Consider the following 27,974-nt stretch of genomic DNA (forward strand, 5'->3'; position numbering starts at 1 on the left):
AAATTAGGAAACAGTTCCGAGAGTGGACAGCTAACTCATGAACAAGTAAATATAGCGTATAACTGAATAAAACAGGAATTATTTTCTTCAATTTTGACAACACTGACAACGCTTTAATTACTCACCACCGTCACTTGCAGAGAAGCACTAATGTTGCCAGGCAACCGTAAACTTCCGTTGGAGGAGGACGTGCGGCGCTCTCGTGCGCATCACACCAGTCTGGATGGTGTGGTCAGTTCAATGCAGCTTATTATGACATGTAGTCTGGTGCGTTCTGTTTGTTCTACGAGTTATGCATGCTACGTTTCATTACACAAAAAATGGTCATAACTGTTGAATCTAATGGACCAAATAGTTTATGGTTGTTCAGGAGCGTTCAACTGCAAATAAAGCATTTCAGACAGAGATGGAAGGCAAAATTACATGGCTACTGGTAGCTTTTTTTTGTTTGTTTGTAGGCCTATATAGAAAATCTCTCAGGAGTTAATGATATATCTGATGCATTGGCACTTTCACTACCTAACACTATATCAATGCATTAAAAATCATAACCCAATAATACATGATAGTGTAACACTGACATGAAGCCATTCTGCTGCCTAATGAATATTTTTTATCAACTCACTAGAAGAAGCTTTACTTTAACCTCGAGCTAATCAATACAACAATTCAGTTTGGAAAAAGGGAAGTGAAAAACAGAAGGCTTTCATCAACAGATTTATTTTTGCTCTATAAATAAGGCAGATACACATAACTGAATTTGGCCTTAAAATTACATGACAATTTTAAAAAGTCATTAATATTTCACAGATACAAATCATGGCATGTCTTCATATATCCTCAGAAATCTCCTTTCATTCTGTTTATTCCAAAGTAGACAAAAATACAACCATAACTGTCCTCATATAGCCATTCAAATACAAATACTTAACAATAAGCAACCAAATCATAAAGAGAAAGACGATCATACAGAAAAAAAAAAAAAATCAATTTTGTGCTACAGTGCTTTAGTATCCTAAGAGAGAAAACAGGTGAAGAATTCCTGTAAACAATGTTAATGCAGGTATTGTAGCGCATTTGTAAATATTACCTCACAATGCTATATCAATACAGGATGTGTACCTTTGAGCAGAGAGAGATCTGGCACTATAGGCCCAATCAAAGGACTTTGGTTAAAATCTGAAATATGACACGATTAAAAAGGTATTTTCAGAAAGGGAATTTGTAGATGAGGGTATACATTCTTGGCAATAGATGCTCAATGATACAGTACGTACCTTAACTTCATCCAATCCTGCACATACAGTATGGCGGCTAGAGTCTTTTTAAAGCACTGTCACATATCAAAGTTGGTCATTTAAGCTCTCTTCCAACCACCATCGTCATCAACATCCACACCGTTACGTATAAATGATGTATAGATAAACACAAAACCAGCTATGCATAAACATAACGATTGAATGACACACCTGAAAAAAGATATGCAAGATGAGATAGTGTTCAACATAAGAAAAACAAAAAGGAAACTTCCACTTCTGTTTGTGCAATAATTTGCATACCACAGCCAAAATGTGTAACTGTGGTTATACGATAACAACAGGAACCGAATACTATCCATACATACATTCAATAGACGTGTTAGAGGCGTTGTACTTCTCATCAGACGTACACTTTTATGTAATATCTATACAAGATCATACTCTAGCCTATGTAGCGTTTCTATCATTGCACTTATTGTGTTTGTGTATTTGTCATTAGTATGGAAATTACATAGTGAATGACACTTTTCCTAGATGACGTACGTCCGCTCTTAAGCATTATGTCCATACAGACAGAGAAGGGCATCATTGGCATAGAAAACGAGGTCTTGGCAAATGAAGGAAGGTGTTCAGGGCACGATCACAGCACAAATGAATACTGTTAACTGTTAACACCCGATCCAAACCCGCTGACATAAAGCCACTTAAAGGTTTAATGTTTCATATCGTAAATAAAGTATCTGAGCTTTTCCAGTACACTTTTTTAACCTGCTTACTCTCCGTCACACACTCATCATTCAATATGAAATACCTCTAATTTACTATCAAATTGTAAATCTCCACTTACTTCATTTCTAGAATAAAGGGGCTACCGTGCTCTCTCACTCTTTAGCCTTAGCAGAACCTTGTCATCTGCAAGCTGTAAGGTATCTGGTGAATGCTTTCACATCAATGGACATCACAGGACATTATGTACTTACATACTGTAACCCCACATATCCCCCTTATTAACTTAAATTAACCCCAATTCTGAGCCGAACACGACTCTCTTCACATCTCAGTCCCTATTCAATAGGTCCTCATCGGTCTACAAATCCTTCAAAGGTGATCACCTTTTCCTCAGGCAAGATAAATACATCAGAACAGAGCAGCAAGCAACAGTTATTCTTTAGTGTTTCCTTGGACGACTCTACATTGTTCCGTTAAAATTCATATGGTATGGTCTCCTCTATTGTCCGTGAGAAACAAACTCACCACGGGAATGTAATTGTGGTACAGTAGCGTCTGACCTATCGACTTTGGTTCCAGTTCCCATTTTGAGACTTCATAAGCTCTAGGAAATACTGTAAACAATCTTCATGGCTGGCTGGTGCTGTCCCTCTCAGGCTGGGGAGGCTCTGGGTCCACTGGGGGGCCAACTAATGGTCCGCCGGCTGTGCGTGGGTCCATGGCAGAATGCATGATAGTTAGCCATACATCGTCCATGTTTGGCATTACAAAGATTTTCTAAAAGAGGAGAGAGAGGTGGACGGACAGTCAGTGGTCCGTGAATTTTTAGGATTTTTGACACATAAAATGTCTTAGAATTTGAACCACAAATATCGAGCACATAATAGGTAGTGTGCAACTGTTCATTTAGCAAAAGATCAGTCTTTGATCATGTGAATATTGTAAGGATGGCTTAGGTTTCGTAATACTTTTAGCTTGAAACATCTGTGAATGAGGAGCTGAATAGAACTCATCCTTTAAATGTATAACTGGCAGGCTCATACTAACATTTGTGACCAAATGCAATTACTGGAATGACTCCAGTGAATCACATGGTGAGTTCAATATTGGTGAACTTTAGAACTTGTCTTCTGTCTTTAAGTGTATTCTGTCTGTTAATGTCTCATGGAGTGTGTCAATACATCCTAAAAACAAAGCAAATTCCAGTGACCGGGCACTATGTCTCTGAATTGCAGAAGCTGAAGTGTTATCAATACCTGGAACTCCTGGTCCAGTTTTTTCTCGATCCAGTCTGTCACATGAGCCAGAGTGACTTCTCTTTCTCCCAGTTTAGGTCGTGCCTTCAGTTCCAGGTGAGGCGGCGTCCTAAAGCCATACCTGCAAAACAACAGGTCAAAACCATTCATGATATACTTACAAGCACCAGAGTGACACACGAACACACGCAGAGTGTAGTCACCACCAGCAGAGGGCAGTGATGTACTGAACAAAGTGCTTCATTAAACGTCTTTTAATTTAAAAAAAAAAATAATAAAAAAAAGCATTTACCATGTAGAATGAATTTCAGCTGTTCTGAGTACAGACATCATTATTGCAAGTGTTTCACATGAATCATCCAACATTTAGAAATATAAATATGTGTCTTGTAACAGCGTAACTGTTGACACAAGACAGGAAAATGGCTCATTAAGAGTCATCTGAGAACCACTGCTGTGAACAGAGCTGGCTGGGTTTTCCCAACTCAGATGAAGATGTGATTATTTGCCACTCTGACAGACACAGAGCTTCACTTTGCACAGCATTCCATGAATTATGCAGTCAAGAAACAACACTTCCTCCACATACCATATCCTGTCAGTGGGTGGAGGGGGTATGTTGACAGCCAGCGTTCCTCGCAGTTCCTGCACCTCTACTGTGAGCAGAAGGGGTGTGTTCGACACTTCCTCCATCTTCTTTTTGATGAACTCTGTTTCTGTGGCCTTCTGGAAGTATTTGGACTTGGTGATCTTGTCCACGAAGCGCATGATCTTGCTGGGTTTGTGGCCTCCAGCCCAACTTTTATTCAATAAGATGAAAGATAGGGTTTAAGTGACATAATACATTTAGTGTAGCTGTAGTTCAAAGACATCTAATGATATCAATTTCTCATTTTATTTTATTGTTATCAAGAATGAATGAATTCCTTGCCATGTCTGACAGTTATATCTTCTCTCTAACTATAATAATTCTCAGTGAGTACTTTTATCACCATGAGGCCAACCAGAAGGTCTGACTCAATGTTAATTACAAGAAAGCTTCTGTCTCCACTTTATTCTTATTTTTATACACATATCTTTTTGAAAAGTGAGTAAAGAGCACAGATGATTTATATAAACTCATCCTTACCCCTCTGCTCCAGCAGAGTCATTTGAGAGCTCTGAGGAGTCTTCCTCATCTGATGAGCCTGCACTGGACGACTCTTCATCACTATCAGCCAGGCAGTAAGTCCGTGGCCTGTATCTGGACACACATAAACACAAGTGGATTAAAGTGAGCGCACACACACGCACACACATACACACACACATATGCACACACATGCATACACACGGTTCTACTGTGTTTCTTAGCACCTGAAGTCTAACATACTGACCCAAAAAGCAATGCACAAATGAGAGTAGCAACAGTCAGAGGGAGATATGAGTGTGCATATCCATGACTGCTCAAATGCATAAACATTAAACCTTTGGAAACATAATTGTTTTCAAACTGAATACAGCAGGTTAGCCTAAAAAAACTGCTCAGTATGTCCTCTGCAGTGTTTCCACCGCCTTGAACTCTCAGATGTTATCTGATGTGAAACTGAATTTAAACTTGTTTTTTTGTGAGGACTGGCAGAAATGAGCTCACTTCTCATTTAACTGGCAAACAATGTGGCCCTGAGAGGTACATAATATACATACACACTGTACTGTATGGATGCACCAGTCCAATACGGAGGATTAGTAATGACACAGTCACTGACCATGTTACGTGGATTGGGAATCAGCCATGAACACGTCAATGCCATTATAGAACTGTGTGCTTCGCCTTTCTGTTACATTCATATAGTCAAAACAGGCCAATGATTCAGTTCTAGTTCCACAGTAGTACTCAGTAATATAACACACACTGAGGTATTGTTATCGGGAGAGAAAAGGTTTGATCTGTGCACTGTCACTGCCAGCCTGACATGCAGTATGTTAACATACTCTGTTCCTCTTCCTTGCTCAGAATGGATCTGGGGGATGTAAACATGCAGAAACACTGATGAAGCGTGTGAACACAAACAGAAATGAATACTGAATGAGATGAAGCACTGGGTGGCAAGATGCAATGAAACAACCCCAAAGCTGTAGATGCCCAAAACTAGAGAATGAGAGTGGAGCAGAAGAGATCATTGTTGGAAGTCAAGCAGCACTCACCAAGAGCAGAAATACATCCGATTACCAGCCGCATAAAGGCAGAATCCAGAGGGGCAGAGAGGGAACAGCAGAGAAAAGAACAATGTAAAAAGAGAGCAAAGATATAGACCACTGAGTGAGAGCCAGACAAATGTAGCAGAGACCCGACAGAGACACGTTTTAAGGCATCTAAGCCAACCCAGAAACATCTTGAGGCTTTTCTGAAATGACTGCGTGGCATGATGGAGTTTGCCTGTCCTACCCATCTTTGCCAAATTCCCCAAAGCGGACGCTCTCTCCCTCCTTGCCCAGGCGAATGAGGTTCATCTTGGTTTCCAGGGTCATCAGGAAGGAACCGCTGTAGGTAATCTCCAGGTCAAACCACAGACCTGCAGGGGCACACAGCAGTCATTAGAAATGTTGATCTGAGATAAAAATGAAGGAAGTGAAACTGTAAAAGGGGAAGTTTTGGGGATATGAGCCAAATATGCAGTAAAACAGGTCACAGCCATGATACAGTACTGGCTGACAAATCTCTACTATTTCATCTTATATCGGCAAATCCTCTATAGGAGTGAAGAGAGCACTTCAGGCCACAGTCCTTCTCCCTGCCTGTTCAGTCTCTCCTCCTCTCGCTCCTTTGTTTCCTGACTTCTCAGATTCCCCCCAAAGCATCACAGAAGTGGGGACCCCGACAGATTATATTTTCTTGATCCATCCATCCGCTTAGACAAGAAAGACTCATTGAAAGACTTGGTGAAGGAAGTGGAGAGAGACACAAGACGAGATCACAAGGACCTTTGAACAGAGGAGAAACAGTTGGGGGTGCACACAATCTTCCCCCCAGCCCCCGTTTGATATCAGCAGGGGTGACTGGCTGCATAACAGGGCTCTCTCTCTCCTTCTATTCCTTTTGGTCTGCTCTACCAAACCGGCTGTAAACTGGATTATACAAATACCTCAAAAGCGTGCATCAAATTTTTTATTTTTATTTTTTCTCAATACAATACAGGGTCACACGGTGGTTTACAAAGACTCATCGCTAACCATAAAGTGGGTGTTGTTCCACTTTACAACACCAGGGGGCAGCAGAGAATGAGCTGACGCAGGAAAGCTGACAGAGGGATGACAGCCTTTTACAGGTTCTACAACTAAACACATCATACTTTGCTGCAATTAGAACACATGTGCATGTAAGTACTGACATTTAGCGCACAGATTAGATTTAGATTTAGCTTTCAACAGCATACATGGCCATGGTGCATGACTGGAAACACAATTGTTCAGATAGGATCAAGAAATGTAGTCTAGCAAAGCAACAAACAGGAGGACAGACAGCACAGAGACTGGGTGCCCTCTCCACACCACTCTGCTGAGGCCTGAACACCAGCTGGTTGTGCTAAATGACGTGATAATGCAATGAGTCTGGTGTGGCAGACAACAACAATGAGAGAGCGAGAGCGAGTCAGAGAGGAACGAAGTGGGGGAGAAGAAAGAAAAGAACTTGAAGGAAAAAGAAAGATGGTTTGACAGTCAGAGAGGGTGTGAGTAAGCACAAAGTAAAAATAGACCAATAGGCAGTCAGACACAGGGTGAGCAGGCTGGGTCTGCTGAACCCAGTGGGCTTTGCTCCACCTGCCTTTCCTGGAGGGTGTGGAGGATAATGAGACTGTGTCTGCATGGGTTGGGGTTTATGCAGGGCACTGAGGTTTCTTAGCTTGGGGAGAGGAGAGAAGAGAAGAGCCTCAGTGCAAGCTACTAGACCATGGCAGTGCTCCCTTAATTAGGGTGAGGCCACGTTAGGCCGAGTGAGGAGCGTGTGTCGCGCATATCGCAAAGAAATGCCTTCACGCATGCCGGTCGACTGCATGTATGCATCCAGAAATGGAGATCACAGACAGAGCAGAGGCAAGAAGCGAATGCAAAAACGAAAGTGCAGGGACATAAACGTACAAGCGCGCAGACACAATTCCTTGTGGAGCTATGCACACATAGGCAGCTGGAGAGCTTCATCGATCCACTGCACTCAGCATGCTTGTTCCAGGAAGGAGCAGGGTGAGACGAGGCAGAACTTGATATGCCTACAGGATACAGCCACTAACACAAGTAAACATAATAAAAAAAAAAAAAGCAAAAGTAAACTGATCGTTTCCATTCAAAGTTTTCTGATGACCACTTCACAGTAAAAATGAAACGCTCTGTAGAAAACAGAGACATTCACAGGGCTCAGTAAAGCTATGTAATGTCTGCATTTACTCTGTCTTTTGTCTGGAACATGTACCTCTTTCCTGCTTCCTATCACTTCAAAGAAATACGTCTAAAAATAAAGCACTTTGTCGTTTAAGACTGACAGTGGGTGACCTGGATCAATTCACTTGAAACCTGTAACAGCAAAATCAGAACAGTTGACAGCGTATCATCATGTGTAAATAAAGCTGACGACCTATCCACAACATTAACAAAATGGTGGGCCATGCACACGATGTTGGAGCGGCTGTCGAGGTGTGTTCGCCTGGAACTGTTCCAGTGAATGCCGTTGCCGTCTCAGTTGGAGATGCAATCAATTCTTGTTCTGATTATAGGGTAATGCAAGTGCTGCAGCGATAAAAACAAGTCAGTGACTCATAGTAGAGGAGGGAAGAGGAGAGAAAATGAGACTACAGTGTGAGTAAAGACACAAAGAGGAAGATGAAATGAAAGGGAATGCAAGAGGAAGAGAAAAGGAGGAAGACAGCTGGACACTGTACACACGAAACAGATGAAGAGAGATCTGTCAAAGCTCTCTCTGGTCAAAGCTTGAACACAGGTAGCTAAGCACTGCTTGAGTCAACACAGTTGTGCAACTGCAGCAGGCAAATCTACAGTCCTTCATCAAGCTAAGACCCCGCATACTGCAGCTAAGCCTTGATTCATACGATCCACAGACAACCGTAAGACCTGCTGAGGTGCTTAGGGCTTGGCTGTATTGTTCTCAGCTAAGAAGCTCACTGACCAATCACATTCTATTAAAGTTGTGTAAACAAAGGTTTCAGTTAAGAAGCGTTTCCTACCATCTATAGTACATGACACCTGAGGTGAAGGGGATTTCTTCATTTTAATCGAGCCCACGTCCTGTAAACAACATACCCACTGAACTTTGAGCAGCGGTACTGATGGTCAGACAGTCTTGGCAGCAGCTGCAGAGGAGGGGAGAGGTTTCCTTTATTTAGCCAGCCGAAAACCCACAACTAACAAACATGTCTCTCTAAACTCAAGGGCACCACCGCCTGACAAGCTGAGTGGGGGTAAGTGCATGTTACCGTCCAGTGTGATGCACAGTAAACCTTACTGAATGAAGCCGTTATTGGCTTTACCATAGCTCACGTACGAGGCCTCATAAAGCACATGTTCTGGGGCTTTAGCCTTGCTGTAATCAGAAATGCTTGTGTGTATTTTTTCCAAAGAGATTTCCATTTCTGGTATTTTAAAAACGTGTGTGCCGATTCACATGTATATGAAAGTCTTGCCACGAGCAACGAACCAGAACAAGATGAGGACGTGGCCCTTCCTGCTCACTTAAATTATTATCAGCATTCTAATTGGTTGTTAGTTATGTCTGATGGTTAATGTTGTGAGCATCTCCGGACACTGTTGATTTCAAAGGAGAGTTAGGACAGCACTGTATTCTGGAAGGAGGGTGAGTCAGAGCCATTTCCACACAGCCTCAATACTGTGAGCTTACGTGACACAGTGAGAAGACGAGAGAAAGCAGTGGATGCCAGTCAGGAGACAAAATGTCCCTTCACAATGAATTTTAACTGAGTACAATTGAAATGAAACAGAGGCGATTGTAGACCACATTTAAAATGAACCAACCATGAAAGTCCATCCATTGTTACCTGTTTGCACTCTGTGAATACTGCACTTCTTTATGTTATTTAGGTAATAATGAATAAGCCCTTGTTGGGCCTTTTTCTCTCTTCCTGCACATTATATTTGTTATTTTGTTGGATGGATGTAATGTTGTAACTGCTTTTCAATTTGATTTTCATTCCCTCATTCACACAGACACACAGACACACACACACACAGACACACACACACAGACACACACACAGACACACACACACACACACACACACACACACACACACACACACCAATGTCTGGCCCAAAGTTATTTCAGCTTACCAACTCCAACCAATGTCCTGGGGGACATCCAGCACTGTAACTACTTAATATGCATAAACTACTCTGTATCAAAAGTATACTGATAGACAACTAGCTCGTTTTACCACCTGTTGACACTAAAATGTGGAAGAACAAATACGGCACAATGACGGGAGGATTCCCAGAATATAGTGAACAGAGCTCACCAAACCACACAGTCAGTGTTACTGGCCAAACGTGCCAGTATCTCTTTACAGATACCACTGAGTGTGTGCGCGTTTTTTTTGTGTGTTCATGTTTGAAAAGGATTTCTCTCTTGCCTCGGTAGTCGATGGAGGGTTTGGATGCCCCGAGGATTCTGGGGGTGGCCGAGCCCATGTCCAGTTCTGTCAGGGTTAGCTCATTCATGAAGTAAGGCAACTGAAAAAGACAAAAGAATACAAATGAGCTGAGCATACTGTACATGAATAATTCACTTTTTTTATTAAAACCAAATTGGACAAAACTGACTGTGCTTCACAAATGTATGTCTTTCAAAGAATGGCATCTTGAAAAAAAAACTAGAAAAGAAAAATAGATACACGCATCATGAAATAAATACATCTAATGCGCATCCAGACCTCGGCATCTCATGTATCTCCCTGTGCTTCTAAACCCAGTGTAATGTGAGAATGACTCCTTTTTAGTTCAATTCTTTACTAATCTAACTTTTCCTCTTGTCTGCTTGTTTAAATTTCAACCACTTTCAGAGTAAAAGGTTTACAGGGGCTTTGCTTCACTCACCCGTATCTTGCTAAGTTTCATCTGAATCTTCTTGGAGACCAGTTCAGCCCAGTAGGACTCACTCAGGAAGTCCCAGAAGACCCGGCCAAGAGCTGCATTCACCCAAGCAACAGTATCCTCCTCCTCCTCCCCACTGGGCTGCACCTGAGCTGAAGTGGCGCCTTGAAGCTAAAGACACAGAACAAATATTAGGAGAAAAGATTATGAAATGCATATGATGTAACCCTGCGGGGTAAGGATAACACAATATCAGCTATTTGTTGCTGTTTGTGGTTTCACAGCCTGTAACACAGTAAGGCAAATCTGCAAATGAGATGACGTGTTTGTCACCTAAGACAGGAAATTAGACAGGAAGAGGTGTTCTGTACGATGAGCATGTGCCACCTTCTTATCAGCCCCAGGGCTGCTCTGAGGACTCTGGAGAGCCGGGCTGGCAGCTGCAGGGCTGACTGCCGCCTGTTTTGGCAGTATGGAGGCCATGTACACACTGTAGTCCAGTAGCAGCTTGGTTTTGGCACTGCCTGCTGTTATTGAGGAGGTTGAGGAGTTCTTTGACCTGGGCTGAGATGCCAGTGCCTCATCCAGACTGCTGCGGCTGCTGCTGCGACTGTGAGAGCTCAAAGCTGTGGGCCAAAGTCAATATTAGAAAAAGGTGAGGAATTAGATGCTGGACTCAGTTTTTGCTGCTTCGAAAACACTAAACCTTAGATTGCCATTTCTCGAGGTGTATAGTGTATTAATACATTTTTCATAAATAAATAAATGAATGAATGAATGAATGACTGACTGACTGACTGACTGTGACAAATGAAGAAAAATCTGTTATCCAAAATTATCTTCTACAATTGCGGAAGGAGACAAATGTCTTGTGGCCAAATCATCAGTTTTGCTCACCACTCCTTGTCCCTGCAACGCCTGAAGCGTTCTTTACGTCTGCCTTGAGCTTGGAAGCAGCTAGAAACTGCTGGAACCACTCCTCCTTCTCCCTGCCAGTCCTTCCAAACAGATAGAGTGTCAGGTCTCGACCGGAAGAAGATGAGCCCCGCTCCTGTGCCCCTGATGTCCCCTCTCCTCTGTCCTTTGTGCTGACGCTCTCGTTGGCCTCCCACTTGTCACCCTCAGCCTTTGACATGAAGTCATCCTGTTTGCCAAGTTCAATGCAGATGGGGTACTTTTTGTTCCATAAACGCTTCCTGGCCAGGCTGTGCGGCACTAAATACACCTGGAGGAGGATTAAGGAAGACAGTGTTGGCTTTCAACACATTTCCACCAAAGACTGTACAAAATTTAATTTTCTTACAATTCAGCCTCATTTTTTAATCATACTATCACATACTTTGCTGTTGGTGAGGTCATAGATCTTCTGACTGATGTAGGTGACATCAGGTTTCGGTTCATTGTGTGTAGCACGGCGGGAGATGTTGTGGTTGGGTTTGGACAGACGAATGATGGAGCCCTCCAACCGGATGTACACAGAGTGCGTCAGCGTGGCGTGGTATGTCTCCGGGTCGTAGTTGGAGATCTCATTCATCCATCCCTGGAGGGAAGACATAACCATTTTACATTATATAGATGACCTACCTAGAAAACTGTTTCAACCTGAAGTTCAAATACATACATTTTCCTATATACAAAGAAACATAAGTAAAGACAACGATCAAAAACTGTGCCTTAAAAATGAGGACATGCTAAATATCTGCTAACAGTGTGCTGTTACACACGTATCATGTTTCCACAGTGATAGAAAAGGTTACTTGTCTCTACAAACTCCATACTTAAAAGAGAGTGTCCTGTAAAAACTGTCTTTTCAAGTGGGGACAAAAATAGCTTGCCGTCACTGTGGTAGACTTTGAAGTTTTTCTGGCTAAATTAAGCCCAGGATCCACATCTAGTTTATCTGCTGCATTGACACTTCAATGCAAAAAACTGTCACAGAAATATGCATCTTAAATTGCATGTTAACCTTTATTCACAGCATTCCATACATGGAGCTGCACAGATGATTTTTTTTAAACCATTTTTCATAATTTAAACAAAACATCAAAATCCTGTAAATTAAAATGTACTCCTAAATTGCAGATAGGTGTGAAGGTATGTTGTCTTTATGCAATATTCCTATGACAGACAGGTGCTCTGCCCACGATGTAACCCACCTCTCGCCCAGTGAGTAAGAGGCTAAGCTCCGGTCCACCATGACATTGCACAGGTTCAAAAAAAAAAATGAATGGATAACTTCCACATTATGTGATTTCAAACACTGTGAAAAAATGGGAGATATTGTACGGAGCTCTACAGTCAGTATTAGACTGATTTCCATGAAGTACTAATGCAGCAGTGTGTGTGCAGGTGTGCTATAATGTAATCTCTTATGTAATGCTGTCAAAGAGGATTGTTTCAGTACTGAATAGGCTTATCAACACTTAAGAAGTCCAAAGTAATCAACCAACCAACAAGATTCTTTAAGGCATTAAAGGCCTTTGCAACATGACAAAACGAATTCAGGGAGGTTTGACAGACTCACTGACCTTATGGATTTCTGGTTCCTTAATGTCCAACTTGGTCAGATTCCACAGCCTGCCATGGGGTCTGGAATGTCTAAAACTACTGCCAGAAGGCTTTGGTCCTGTCAGCCACACAACACCAATGGCTAAAAGGAATCCCAGCCCAATCCCAAGCAGCATTCCTCCTATGTAACTGGGCAGAGGTAATACGAAATATCCATAGACCAGTACAGTGAGGATGATAAGAGTGTAGTGTGGAACACTAGGTGCTGGCTCAATACTTTCCGATTCATCTTCACTACATGGTTCAGTACTACCACTTAGTTGCACTTTAGTTTGACTCCCAGTTCCAGTATTATCTGTTCTATCACCCCCATCACCTTCTGTGTCAGTACAAGTCTCAAAGTCCTCATTGCACAGGATGCAATAGTCCTCATCCTCTTGTTTAGCAAGAGCAGACATGGAAAGTAAAGATGATTTGTTGGGGCTCTTAGTGTCAACGGTGAGGGGAACGGGTGATTCAGCTGGACCAGATGCCCCGCTGTTGGGGCTCTCAGCCTCCCAGTCACCTCCTTCTTCCTCCTTGATGCAGTAATTGTTGTTGCTCTCCAAGTGACCATTGATGGCAGTAATGCTGGAGAGCTCTGTGGCACTGGCAGAGAGGACCTTGGGCCGGTAAAGGCCGCTGCTAACTAAGCTGCCACTCTTTTCATCCATGATCTTACTCAGCAGTTGGAGCGGTTCTGAGATGACCTCGGAAAGACGGCGCTTTGTGTCTTCAATTTTTGCCTCGACTTCTGAGACTTTGAAGAAGCTGCGGTTATCTGGCGACGTTAATGGAGAGGAAGGGGCAGTTTTAGAATCACCGGCTGATGACACGGTAGCTGACGGCATCCGGGACTGTGTGAATTGCTTGAAGAGTTGCAGGTTAAGTCGGGGTTCTGGAAGACGGTAGGGTGTGGTGGTGGAGGAGGACGAGGAGGAGGAGGAGGAGGGGTCCTGGGATGTATCTGAAGATAAAGATTTGACAAGAGTCTTCATCAGGTGCCTATGCCTGACTGCAGGAGCAGCAACAGATGGAATCCCATCACGAGACTCCATGTCAGAGGACAGAGACTTCACTAAGCTGAGGAAGGGCTTGTCACTGGAGGGAAAACTCAAAGATTTAGTAGGAGAGGAATTGGAAGTTGAGCCTTGTTGCTCAGCAATACGTGATGATGGAGTTTGTGTGGGAGAAGTGTAAGTGTGATGTCTAGAAACTGGAGAAAGTCTGGATGATGCAGGAATGACAGCAGCCTCGGCTGCAGAGCCCAATGGCACCCCTTCGAACATCTCCTCACTTGCTTCTAAGGCTGTCACAATGTTAGAGTCATCCTGAGTGGCTGAGGTTGTGGAGGCAGTTGTCATGTATAGCTCCTCTTCCTCCTCCTCTTCCTCCTTCCCAAGAGCTGAGAAGTGGATGGTGATGGTCTCCTTTGATGGCGATCGCTGGACATGGAGCTTGGGGGACACAGCGAATGGCTGTTTTTTTGTGGAGTGAACACTCTGTGCATGGCTAGGATGCTGGCTAGTCATTGCAGTACTCCCACTGAGTTGTAATCTGCAGAGAAGGAAAAAGATGATTCTAAGTTAGAGCTGTCATCAGTCAGTCAGTCAATAGACAGAAAAAAATACGCAGCTATTTAGAAAATGGGATAATCTTGTCAGTCATTTTTCAAACAAAAGTGCCAGAGATTCTCTGGTTCCAACATCTCACATGAGGATTTCCTGCTGTTCTTCTTCAAACATAATAGTAAACTGATTATTTTTGTGATTTCAACTGCTGACAAAACAAGTCCTCTGAAGATGTCGCCTTTGGCATTTTCACTTTTTTCCGACATTTTATTACACATAGCAATTCATCAATCACTCAACATATTGAGAAACATATTCAGTATATATCCCAGCCCCTCTGCACAGAGGGTCAAAGTCCAGATGACAAACTGAGGTTAGAATGATGTAACATTGCGCAAAGATGTCTGAAGTAAAACAATCTGACCCTTTAAAGGGTAAAGAATAAAGTTCTTGAGACAAAGCTCACCTGATGAATTATAAGGGAACTCTCCAGATTTTTCACATCAAAATCTGTTCACAGGTCTTGGTGGATACTACTGCATTAGTGAAAAAAAAGTTGTATAAAACCGTTTGTGGCTCCAGAGGGAGCTGTGAGAAATCTGATAAACTGCCTCAAATGATGTCACTTAAGTCGGGGTCATCTCTGTGCTGCATGGACTGCATGGATGAGCTGTGTATCGCGAATCAGATAATGTCCTAGTAGTCGTTGTAAGTCTTAATCTGTGGAGTACTCTTAAGTAATTACACGTTTAGTTGATTCTACAAGCATATGGCTGTGTCACTGCTGTAACAGCTTTAGCTTGATGCTGCTAATGCTGACCCCACACAAGAGAATAATTTGGCAGATTTTGGGTCTGATTTGCGCTGAATCATCTGGTGTGTGCATTCTACTACAACTGAAATACTGAAAATCTGTTAAATCTGTCATTATGCCTGTTTTAAGATAACAACATGTTTTTAAAATCAGTTGGGACAAGATCAGTTCATTCCAAGTAAAGCACAAGGAAGTAAGTGCACCGTTTGTAGTCTGGTACTGTCTGTGCAAATGTAAGAATTTGTGTAATCATGGAACAGTGTTCAGACATCCAGATCTCCAAATTTATGCATGGCATCTATAGCTATGAATTTAGTCTGCCAGTAAGCTGCCCAGTGTAATACAGAACAATGCGCTTATGATGGAAAGGAATTCGTTCTTAAGCTGCACTTTTCCTTGTCCACAATACTGACCCATTCCCATTCAACACTTTGCATGTGGCATTTTGCAAAAGCCAAAATACATTGCTGACAAAAACAACACACAAGTAATGATTGGTGTATTCAGCGTTTGGAACTTCATAGCTGTATACAGGTAACATTTTTTGTACTGTTGGCAAATATATGCCAGATCACACAGTATCTGGCAACTCAACGTGATCAAACTGTTGCCTCTATTCTCATCTATGTGACATCCTCTGGTATTGAAAATAGAATTATGGTAATGTCTTGTTGACATCTGGCAATGGCATCTTTGTCCCTTGTCTGGACAACAGAGGTGGCATGAGGTCATGCTGGCTCACTCATATACAGACTCAACTTGTCCACTCATTGTCACAAGGGTCACGAGTGAGCTTGTTACCCAGCCTGGCAGTCTGCCAGCCACCTCTGTCCCTCGCTAGCCAGCCTTCAGTCAGCAGCAACACAATGAGGCCATTCTAGTAGATCACCAGTTGGACATGGATTTCATTAAAACATAAGACTCAAAGGACCTAGCAGCATTTGCTAACAGCACATTAGGATTAGTGCTAAAGTATGTATGTATGTATGTGTTTGTATGTATGTGTGTATGGTCTGTCAGGTGATTCTAACTCCCAATTTAACACTATGTAACTAGAACAAACAAACAGAGCAAAAGACTGAGCATTTACATGAGCATGTTTACGCATTTGGCATCCAAGTGTGTATATGTACACATTGACAATGAAGTCCCCGTTTGCCTTGTGTCCCCAGGGCCTTTCCCTGAGCCAACAGACTACACAGAGAGTGCAGAATGAAATCTTGCCATTGATGCTGATGAAGCCAATTACAGAAGCAAGCAAGCCTCATTAACCCTATCTCATTAGAGACATGTTCACAGCTCACTTCTTCTGTGTCATGCTGTACACACTGGCAATGAGAAGAGACTCACAGAGCTATTACACAAGCTGACAATATTCATGCACATGAACGGAGTAGCTATGCATGGCTTTGTGTGTTTAGCCATTGAATGCAATGTTCAAATGAACCGGAGAAGGACTTGTTGGTGAGGCAACAGACGACAGCAGTTGTAATTAGAAATTGTCATGTAATATGCATTTTCTTTTGACACAGTGATGTTTTATAATATGGAGTGGCCTAAAATTGATTCATTTAATGTCTAAAGGGGTGGGTGAAATCTCAAAATTTCATCTTTCGTGCACTTATTAATCAAACGTGCGTGGTATTTTAAAGCAGAAAGTGTCATAGGGTGTAAAATCAAGGTGCAATTTTTCACAGGATCTACATATGGCAGGCCTGTATCAATCCCTGAAAGCAAATAAAAGTTCTGTTTACTTTCAGTATTACTCACCAAAATTCATCACATGTATCCTTGAGGTCTACCAAATGTGCTGAATTTCTTTCCTCATAAAACATTTGCTAAGTGGAGAGTATTATAAATCCAGCTTTGTTTCCATCCATGTTCCAAATCCACTTATCAATAAAGGGTAGACAATGAAAATAAGATGAATGTAGCATCCTTAATAGTGACAGTGTTTATACAAGAATGTCAGTAAAAAAGTGTCAAAAACTAAAACTGCACAGGGTAGACTACAGATTGTGAGCTACAACCTTCATAATCAAGGCCAGGATCTGAACCAGTAGTCCTGCCTGGCCTCTCGACTGTGATGCTGCAACTATCGAGTTGCTTTGAGAGCAGATTCACTGACTGTTGACCCCTTGTTTTCTTAGTATTGTTTGCTGAGAAAATGACCCCTTACCTCTGTTGTCCTGTCAACAAAGCAAAACAAAGCACAAACAAGCCTATTGCCAGAATAGTTGTCAAAGTTAAGAGGCGGTAAACATCATGATTACACAAACACTGTGCACTACAGCAGGACATTCAGATAGCTTGTAACTCACAATCAGACAGTTATGCTCCTCCATTCTCATTTTGTTATTTAGAGGTGGAATTTTACTATTCCTCCCTACATCTGCCCAAAAATAAATCCTTAAAGCACAGAGAAATTTTAAAATGGGCAAAGTTTCAACTACGTAGAACTTCCACAATAATCATCATATATGATAAACCAGATCCTTGTCTATTCCATCACAGAGAAGGATCATGCGTCATTCAATGAAACTGAGAGGCTGGATAAGCTACCTAACTTGCTTTCATCTTAAGAGTACTTTGAGGACATCAGTGTTCTTCTACTTGTGATTTAATGCTGATTAATCTTTTACAGGTAAATGTATCGTAATTCAACAATGTTGGGAGAAATTCCTGGTTGTCCAGTAGACAAAGATCAATGTGGCCACAGGTCGTGTTGCCTTATTAGTGAGCAATGTAACTTTCAATTTTTCATGACTTGACATGACTGAATCAGAATCAGATGACTGAAGTTCACAACCATCCTCTGAGAGTTCATAATGTCATAATAGGCAATATGAGATGTTCCTAAGTGAAGCAGATCTAGGTAAATGTAGTCACATGAGGAAAAGTAGATTTACCACCATAGAAACAGGAATTTACATAAATTTATATAAAGGGAACATTTCAACCATCATTGACAGATGTTATAACACTGTGAGTGCATACAACGGAGGATCCTTCTTTCAACACTGCATGTTTTCTTGGAATGAATCCAATTAAGATGCTATGATTGAGAAACTTTGGGTTCCTGAAAAAAGCACAGTTTTGCATGCAGCATGACTCAGTGTCTCACAATTTGACCACCTCCTGCATGACCTCATCAGAAGATGCAAAAGCTAAGGATGTGACTGTCGGGAAGGAAAGAAACACTCACTCATACTATGCCATAGGTCACTCATAGGACAGTTCACACTTTCCTCACAACACATTATCCAAGAGAGAAACATGGTGAGACAGTGAATCATGTTACTCAGAGAAGCATAGTTATGTTCACTGAATGGGAAGCGATGACTCCTGGATCCTGTATCATACAGGAGGATCCTTCGGAACAGAGGTCCGATTAACCAATGAGTGAGCAAAAGGAGGGCTTATAAGACTGAACCTATAGAGAACCTGGCAAAGGAATAGGCTAGGACCAACCTCTGCTGTGTGATTAACCTGAGTGGAGACCCAACGGAGCCAACAGTGGACGAAGGAAGGTGCGTTCAGCACCCCCTGGCAGCTATAGGCCCTTCAGGGGTCCGTATACTTCAAAATAAAGGCTTTTCCAATTGTTAAACAATGTCAGAAATCCCCTACCCAGTACCTTTCCGGTGTTGAGAGGCTGCCTCCAATGAGCAGACCCACATCATAGCATAGGCAGGATTTGAACTTCTCTCACATGCTCTCTTTTTGAATCTTCACACATGCTGCTTCTCAAGGACTCGCCACACTGTGGAATGCACCCTTTTAAAATTTTGTACTTTACTACCTTTATTAAAAGTACCACATCTTGAGCCTAATGTGGCTCTTCAACAATCCAGTGGGAAAGAAACTGCTTGACAGCTTGAGCAGCTTCCTCATATAATGCTTTGCCCAAGACACAAAAAATTGGTCTCCTTTCTTAAACGCCTTCAGTCTGTCTAACTAAATCCATTCCATATGATGAGCTATGCAAGAGCCTTGGACCAGTAAGAAAGCAAATATCAGTCAAAAGCTCTCTGCAGCTCATTTAGGAGTGATGCTGAATCATAGTAAACAGAACTGTTAAAGTAATTGCTGCTATGTGGCTATGGCAAAATGCATGCCACCTGGGACACAGCCTTCACAGTCTACAACAACAGACAATGGTCAGGCATAGTGTGTCAGTTTTCCAGAGGCTAAAAAGGTGTGTCTGCATAGAGACTGAGCATGTGCCTTTTAATCTCTTATGATTCCTGCTTTCATTGGTTAAACGTTTACCTAAGCAAATACAAGCATGAATTTCGATGTCGCCCTCAACACATTACTGTCCTATCTCCTACATGCACGCGTGCCTAAAATATCAGCAGAGCTGGCTAAGAGTGTTTCCGGCGTCTGCAGCTCAGTAGCCACACTGAGAGTATTTTTGCAAGTCATCCTGCCTGTTGCTTTCTGCCAGTACAACACCACATGCCAGCCCGCTCAGAGCGTCTCAAATGTCATAGACCACTGTCTCAGAAGACAACAGAGGCATTAAGAGGATGCTTACAGGACAGATATTAAACGGCAGGAGAAAAAGACCTTAAAAAACAAACACGCCTCATACATTCCCCCGATGGAGGACGTAATTAAATCCCAGACCACCATACCTTATCCAGGTTGCCTAGGAAGGGATTAGAGGAAGTCACACTTTAAATCCTGCTGTTTATTTGCAGTCGTAATGGCTTTCCCTGTGCTTACACTGGCAGTTTAGCTAATGACTTGCAAAGTGTCTCACAGCCCACTGCTCACATTAATGCCACTGCCAACATTGCAGCTACAGTAGCTAACAGTCAATGGCCCTGTAGGTATCTATAAATATCAAGTATCTGCACAAAAATCATATGCTCCATTGTTAGGGGTTGTTATTCAAAATTAAAAGTGAGGTACAATGGCTCTTTCTGCCTGTCTGAGCTCTCTGTCATTATGTGAACACTTCAAGGTCCCGTATGTGTTTTAACTGCATGATGAAGATAAAAGACAGGGCAACAATCATCATCAATTATGTAAGTCTGGTATGTAATGAGCCTTCATGTTCTGCATTCTCTCGCTCTCTCTTTGTTTCTGTCACTGTAGAAATAAATACAGTGTAGATGAGTCAGCAGAGCAGTACGGCAGCGCTCGATGTGGCTAACTGCATTAGCTGAGACAAAGGTGTGTGTGTGTGTGTGTGTGTGTGTGTGTGTGTGTGTGTGTGTGTGTGTGTGTGGCTGGCTGGCTGGCTGGGCATGTCTGAGTGATTAAGAGGCTGTGGCAAACTGCTAAATGCATTTCACAGTGTCCTTTCAGATTCCAGGTTCTGGAGACAATCAAACAATAGAAGCTCAACAGAATCGAAACTGTTCTCAGGAATGCTGACAAACTGGTGAGACAGGTGGGACTGAAATGTTAGGCAGTGAGATCACGACAGATATCAGCCATCTCTCAGGCTTCCTCTGCCAAATAGAGCACATTTTGCTGCTGAAACAAGAAAACCAACATGGTGTATTGACATAATCTGATTTTGTTATTGCTTTGAGAAGGTCGGTGTGCTCTGGTTATCCTACAGTTAAAACAAACTAGCAGTGCTCCGTCCTTCTCTAGCCTCACTCACTGTCACTGCTGTGAAAACCTAAGGGCTCCTTTTGTGCTCTTCCTTAACTGCCGCTTGGACTCATAAAAACTAATAAGCCAGGCTGAAAACCTCAATGCATGAGACATGACTTCATATTTTAATCGATTATTTAGAGGATAACTACCTTTTCTAACTACAGATAGAGGACATTCTTAAATACAAGAAAGTACTTAAAGATTTTTCTTCTTTATGGTGACATTAAAACATTCTGATAACAAGGCCATTATGAAAGACTTGTGCTGAAAAGGCCATCAGGGTAGTTGGATTGCTCAATGATTGCCTGCAATGGCTCAGCTGTTGTGGATCACAACAGTGAGAACACCCTGACTTGTGGAAAGCATGTGACAGAGCGTCCACAGAGGCTAGGAAGTAAGAAAGAATCCCGTATTTAAAGAACAGAGGGTGAAAGAGGTCGTAACAGTAGCACAGTGACCCAGACAATAACAACAAAGAACATAAAGAAGCCTTGTGTTTCTTGAACGCAATTAATCCTCTGTAAGGTCCAGGTCATTTCACACCACGTTAATTCACTGACCCAGTTGTTGTTCATGTTAAATAATGCACTGCTCACTTAACTGCTTAATCCCTCAACAAGCCTTCATTACTTTTGAATGAACTCCTTGGCTGCAGTGGTGACAAAACTGTGACATAGATGAAGCACAGAGATCTGCCTCTCTGCTCCAGTTACCGACACCAACTCAGTCAGACTTAAACACCGGCTCCCACGGGAGACACATCTCTTCCAGTTTTAAACTAAAGAATGTGCCCTTTAACTGGTTTTCAGAGAAGACATTTTAGCTTTTGTTGTTTCCTTTTTAATTGTGTTTTTACTTTATATTCTCTTCCATTGCTATTTTAGCTTTGTTCAGCTGCTGTTCAATAACCTTGTAGGAGCGAGTCACATGTGCAGCTCTTAAAAACAAGTCAGTCATTAAAAACAAGACAGCGTTTTCATTGCTTGCGAGAGGTCAAGCATGTAATCATGTTTTGCAGAAAGGCTATCAAGACAAACCACAGCTCTTTTCATCATGCCTTCGCCTGGTGCTTAGTGTAGTTATGGTTTATATTTCTGATAAAACTAGTGGAAAAATGAAGGGGGAAAACAGTCAGCAGCTACACTGTATCCCATCGGCACTTAGCACAAGTTTGACTTGTTTAAAACAAACGAAAAACAGGTTTATAGGTAGAGATTCATCCAAAAACGAGTCACAAGTGAAACTAAGCCTTCAAGCTAACAAACGATCATGGGAATGGTGCAGTGAGCCAAGGCAGTCTGCATCCAGGCCTTGGGGCAGCCAACTGCCCAGCTAGCCACATCTGGTCTAACCCAGGAGAGGCCTGGACCAACTTCCTGCTTTGTCTTCACAAAGACTGGACTGTTTCCACAAACATCTCCCAAGACATGCCAAATGTCAACATACTACACTCATTAATTTCCATACTGAATGGAAAACAGACAGCGACATAAGCCATTGGGATTGTCTCAAAGCAGAATGAAACCTCTCTCTATTACATTGGGCGTGTGGATTTTTCTTGTTTCTGAAGTCAATCACCACACCGGTCTAATCGGTCTGGATTAATTCCATTTTCGTGCCACCCAACAGTTTCAAAACGGTATGTCTTGATGAGGAAAACAGACTGTTGAGCTGCACATTTAATCATGACTTAATGTAGAAAACTGATTATTTTAAATTACTGAAACAGTTCATTTACAATATCTGATGTTGGTCAAAAGAATCTTTCCATCAGAATTTTTGTAATGTATCTCTCAAAAACTATTTTCTCATTTAGCAATAATTGTGCATTCCTGGCCAACAATGAAAAAAGTGTGGAATGCCGTAAACATGCATATATTGTTATCAGTGTTGGACAAAGCGAAAAGAACTGGGGGAAAGCATTTCTGAGCAAACTGAAAAGACAAAAGACTGCATTGTTATGAAGTGTGAGAACAGCTCATGTGAGACTGAAATGGTCTGTGTTATATCTGTAGACCATGGTGAGTGACTGCTTGAAATTGGAAAGGAGTGGCTTTAATCTTATAAAAAGGCAGCTGCACTATTCCTCAGGGCTCAAATTAACACAGCAAATTAATTCACGGTTGCTCAGACATCTCTATTTTTTTTTTTCAGTGTTTTTGCTCTCACACAAAATACGGCCTGTGAACGTACTGTAGCTTTGTGAATATTGTCTCAGGTTCAAGTGAGAAACTCTGAAGTAATATTTATGGACAGGCTATATTTATACCTCTTCCCACCTCAGCCCTGTCTCTTTCCTCTGGTAGTGACTCTTACGACAGTAGGCAGATGAATGGTACTGTCAGCCCAAAAACAGGCCTGTAAACGTTGCTGGCTGACACATTCTCCTGATGTCTCAGTAATGGTCATTATTTCAGCAGTTGGATAGGCGGGGGAGCAGCGCTCGTCTGCAACGACAGCGAGGTTTGCTGGCATCTGCATAAATGAGCAGGAGGCTCAGGAGAAGCAAGCTACACAACAACAGGCTTCCATGTATGTCCAACTTTGAATGGCAGGTCTTACTTTCCCTTATTTTAGAAAAATGATCATGTCAACACAGTTAAAGTAAAAAAAAAAACACTAACACATACCTTGGTTTTGTATATATTACACTGCTAGGATCTTACTGACAGACATCACATTTGTCTACAGAAATCAACAAAGACACACCCTGATGTGGAATTCTGGAAAGATCATATGTCCCATAAAGCTCTAACAGAGTTTGTACTGATAAAAACTAAGTTGCCACCGGATGCATACACTCATGTGACAATAAGCTAGGCTTACTGCTTTTCAATCACTGAGGGTTTGCTAACTGTGTCAAGCTGGGCATTGACCTGTCTAGCCTTCCCATCAATATCAGATCCTGAAAACTGTAATGTCTTAAAGCACCAATGGCTGAATATGGTTTCCATATGATAGAAGGTACACTGAACTCAACTTGCCTAAAAGTTGTAGGTCTGGATTAAAGGTAAAAACAGATGACAGAGGAAAGATACTGATTGAGCAGAAATTATTCTCTATTGTAAGGTGTCACTGTACTGTATGGTAATGGGTCATTGTGACAGGAAGAGATCAATTTCAACAGTGGTGTTAACATGTACAAGGTAGTCAAATTGTCATGTGAATTCCATATCAGCAGTCCCCAAGAGGGCTATACATACAGACAGCAAACATTTTCACTTAAGATTAAAAAATATATTACACTGTCGACATGTCAGTTGGACAACGCTTCGACTGATCCTTGACTGAAATAGGAAAATATCAGTTTCAAAAGTTAAGTTCAAAAATAGGTTACACCCAGTGAGACGTTGGAAGGCCACAAAGCGAGTCAAAGCTATGAACAGGTGTACAGTCAACAGGGTGTGGGCCAGTTCCTACGCAGAGCATGATAAGCAGCACATGTTCCTCGTCTCAGTGTGAGAGATTAATATGACATACACATTGGAGGAAAATATCACCGTGAAAGGTCACCGCACCTGCTGCTCTCCAAACCCCCTTCTGTCTCTCAAAGGTGTTAAAATCCTACTTTTGTTTTTGCTCTCTCACACACTGACACCTTCCTCACTCAGCCTTTCTAACATGACAGCCAAGCCCACACGGTGTACTGTGCCATGTGCTTTCTGTGACAGATGTCTGGTAAAGGATTATTTTCTTTTTATGATCAACAAATCCCATGAATCTGTGTGCAAAACCATCATAAAAAATAAAAACAACAAAAAAACAAAGTAGCTGTACCACTACATTTGGATAAATAATTTTGGGCAATTCCATCAAATCCAACCCTTTTTTGAGACATACTGATGGGAGTGTGGCTCACTCTTCTATAAAAAAATGCAAGCCTAAAGCAGCTAACTGTAAGTATGAAAAAGGGAAAAAACTGAGAAACTGGAAGGATGTCTCCCTGTAGCCAATGTACTTTCCAGAGATCGAAATTGCCCTCATGCTGTTATTTGGTATTGATCATAAAGAAAATGTAACTCAGTAAAATGGCTTTTTATGCGTTTGCAGGCACATACTACATGAGGCTGTGTTTTATTAGACTGGTAGTTCATTTTAGGTTTGGCCTTGTTGTGGGATTTGTTGATAGAGAAAAAAATGATTAACTGCAGTCTTATCTTTTAACTTAGCCTGGACTCATAATGACCTGATTCACTCCATCATCCCCTCCTGTTTTTTTTCACATCAATTTCTTACCACGTAGGTCGCTTTTAAACCAGCCATGACCTGTTTTTCTGTCACATAAACTTCATTTAACATAAGAAATATTGTCTTTGTGGATTCAAAATGACTTCTTTGAAAGGACCACCATGTTTTTGAGAACTACAAGGACACATTTCAGATTAGCAGTTTGGATGTATAAAGGGCAAGGCCAAATTGTTGAAACCTATATCATATCTTGAAAATATGGCAAATATGTATGTTACATTTCTTTTATATACTATATCAGTTAATTACATTCAATTCAATTAAGTGTCCCACTTTCCTGTATGAGATAAGACCAACTTTGCATGTGTATAAAACTAAAACATTAATGTGTGGCTTTGTTAGTATTTAATTCCATCTTAGATGGAATCAGCTATTAGGGCAGAAATATGTAGAAAGCTAACACGAAACCTTACCGTGTATGTGGTGAGTGTAAACACAAGCTTCCAAATTAGACTACAATGGTGTTGGACTTCTTTGCCAGCCTTAATATGTACAATTTATTACAGACCTAAATGCCTCTCTCCTAAAAACAAACAGGCTTTTAATAGGGTTACTCAGAAAAAAGTAATGAAGGTATTGTGCTGAGGAATATTTTCATTATGGACAGTAGGCCATTTACATTACACAAGATCTAGTACCTCATGTTTCTTGTAAATCTGAAAGTCAAATCACCATTTACTGACCAAACAATGCAGCAATGGTTTTCTGAACTAAGCAGGACTTTTAAACCTTCCATGATCCTAAACAAATAAATTAGAGAAGACAACATTACAAGCTGTATTCCAAAAACGTTACAACACTGCGTAAAACACACGAAACAGTAGGAGTGCAGCAATATACCTGAGACCAGGGAATGATCAAATGATAAATTATTATGACAATAAGGAGAGAGACAAAGGGAATGTTAGAAACCCAACAGGACCAAAAAGCGTGGCCTTGTGTGAAGGACTGGGCCATGGCTGGGAGGTATGGGGGTGCAGATCCCTTCAGCATATTTTGTGATCAATAAATCATCATTACATGGTTTTGGCCCCAAGATACCAAAGCCTGTTTACAGGTCAAAAACAATCTGTCCAATAAATGTATTCTGGGGGGCAGCAGTTGGAGCGACGTCCCCTGTAACACTAATGTGACATGCTGAAATTCCTTTAGGAGACCCTGAACTTCAGACAGCATTATGTCTTTCAGTTGGCCATAGCTACATGCCAAACATGTAAACTGAGCTAGGAAAAACTAGAGAGACCGCTGTTGGTAGAAACCTGCTTAAATGGGAGAGGTTATTATGTGGAAAAAGCCTGCATGGCAAGTTACTTAACATTTTAATCATACCTTGAGGTCAGTGTGTGCAAAGAAACCTGTAGAACACCTTGTTGCTATTGACTTTAACCTTTCATACTTCAGGGTTTTCCTTGCAGGTCCTGAAGTATAATTGAGGGCTCACACTTCAGGTCGAAGCTTTGGTCTTCATTTGTATCTGTTTCAATACAAAACAAGCCTGTCCTCTCAGTCGAGGCCTTGAAGTTCACGGCATTTCTAAAAGCTGCTGCACAGAGGTCAGGATTGTTGAGAGCTAATCAGCCTAATAGATTTCCAGACGTTCACCAGCATCACTGCAGGTGATTGACAAAGGTGGCAGCCCTGCTCTTTGCAGGTATGATTCCCATGTGACAAGACAAACACAATATTTTGTAATCTCCCACGTGTCTCTCTGTTCCTTCAGGCTAAGAATATCACGTGTATGGACTCTAAAGCTTTCCCTGAAAGCATTTGTCTATGCTGAATATTGTGTATTCCTGCTCTGATCCTGATTCTCCTCAGCTGTGTTTGTTCTTCCTCTCGTCCTTCTCTCTCTCTCTCTCTCTCTCTCTCTCTCTCTGTCTATCCAGACTTTGCCCTCACTAAGGTCATTTGTAGCCCAGGAAACGGATCAATAATGAGTTCAAATTTACTGGCAAAGTGCTTACCTTGTATCCTCAGTGCCATTCAATCCAGCCTGGGACTTGCATCTGCCAACCGGAGAGTCAAATTTCACATGTTCGTGGTGCTCAGGGGGCTTCTGAGAAACACATTAGCAGCAAGGGAAATGCAAAATCATTAAAGATGTAAAAAAAAAAAAAAAAAAAAAATCAGACTGACAAGACAATACACATAGGTATTTGTTTCTTTAAGTGCATGTAGTTACATTTTATTCTTGATGCATAATGTTTGTAGACTGTGACCTAACCATATAACAAAAAATCACAAGCGTTCACCGTAGCCTTTAGCATATGGATGATGCTGGAAGAGGGCATGTTGGCTAATGAGCATGCTAACGTGCTCTACATTGAGACATGTCACGCTTTATTGGCAAAAACCTATGAACGACTACGGAAACCAGCCTGTCTTGTGATGCACGTACGATTACAAGTTAACTAGCAACAACGTTAACTAGCACACTTAATCTGCCTTTATTAGTTTAAATATGACTTCCTATTACACTACACACAAAGAGTGACAGAAAAGAAAAACTAGCTTGCTACAAATTGAATCGCGAATTTGTTTTAAAGTCCCTGCTGGCCGAGGTCATCTCACCAAACTCGCAGACTGTTTCAAAAAGAGGCAAGTCAAAGGTAGCTTACCGTGACCAGGGGACTTCATTTCTGTCTGGACACACCGAACAAAACTGAACTTCCAAACCGAGCCTTGAGGCTTTTCTCGACACGGTAACGTTTGTGTTATCAGTCCTACGTACCAAGTTGAATCGACGACTCGTTTTCTCGCTCAGCCTGTTGACAACTAACTGGACCCAGTTCCTTAAAGAAAAAACGTTTCAGTCTATCAAGGCCAGAGCAATCGA

At 41.7% G+C, this 27,974-nt stretch overlaps 1 protein-coding gene across 3 annotated transcripts; it reads right to left on the reverse strand.

Moving 5' to 3' along the window:
• Nucleotides 1-704: 704 nt before the first annotated feature.
• On the reverse strand, nucleotides 705-27,943 carry LOC143319320 (testis-expressed protein 2-like). Of its 3 annotated transcripts, none has more exons than XM_076728192.1 (13): nucleotides 27,870-27,943; nucleotides 27,103-27,194; nucleotides 12,868-14,443; nucleotides 11,679-11,879; nucleotides 11,237-11,564; nucleotides 10,727-10,965; nucleotides 10,343-10,510; nucleotides 9,880-9,979; nucleotides 5,673-5,799; nucleotides 4,374-4,487; nucleotides 3,834-4,043; nucleotides 3,245-3,365; nucleotides 705-2,765 (listed from the first exon to the last, which is right to left on the reverse strand). In XM_076728192.1, exons 3-13 carry the CDS (start codon nucleotides 14,416-14,418, stop codon nucleotides 2,616-2,618), a joined length of 3,309 nt encoding a protein of 1,102 aa, XP_076584307.1. In that variant the 5' UTR covers nucleotides 14,419-14,443; nucleotides 27,103-27,194; nucleotides 27,870-27,943; the 3' UTR covers nucleotides 705-2,615. The 3 variants fall into 3 exon arrangements, with proteins under 3 accessions (XP_076584307.1, XP_076584308.1, XP_076584306.1); XM_076728193.1 differs by having other exon boundaries at nucleotides 4,374-4,481; nucleotides 27,757-27,919; XM_076728191.1 differs by having other exon boundaries at nucleotides 27,757-27,897.
• Nucleotides 27,944-27,974: the final 31 nt, after the last annotated feature.

The sequence above is a fragment of the Chaetodon auriga genome, chromosome 4 (assembly GCF_051107435.1).
Source record: "Chaetodon auriga isolate fChaAug3 chromosome 4, fChaAug3.hap1, whole genome shotgun sequence".
NCBI classification, from domain to species: Eukaryota; Metazoa; Chordata; class Actinopteri; order Chaetodontiformes; family Chaetodontidae; genus Chaetodon; species Chaetodon auriga.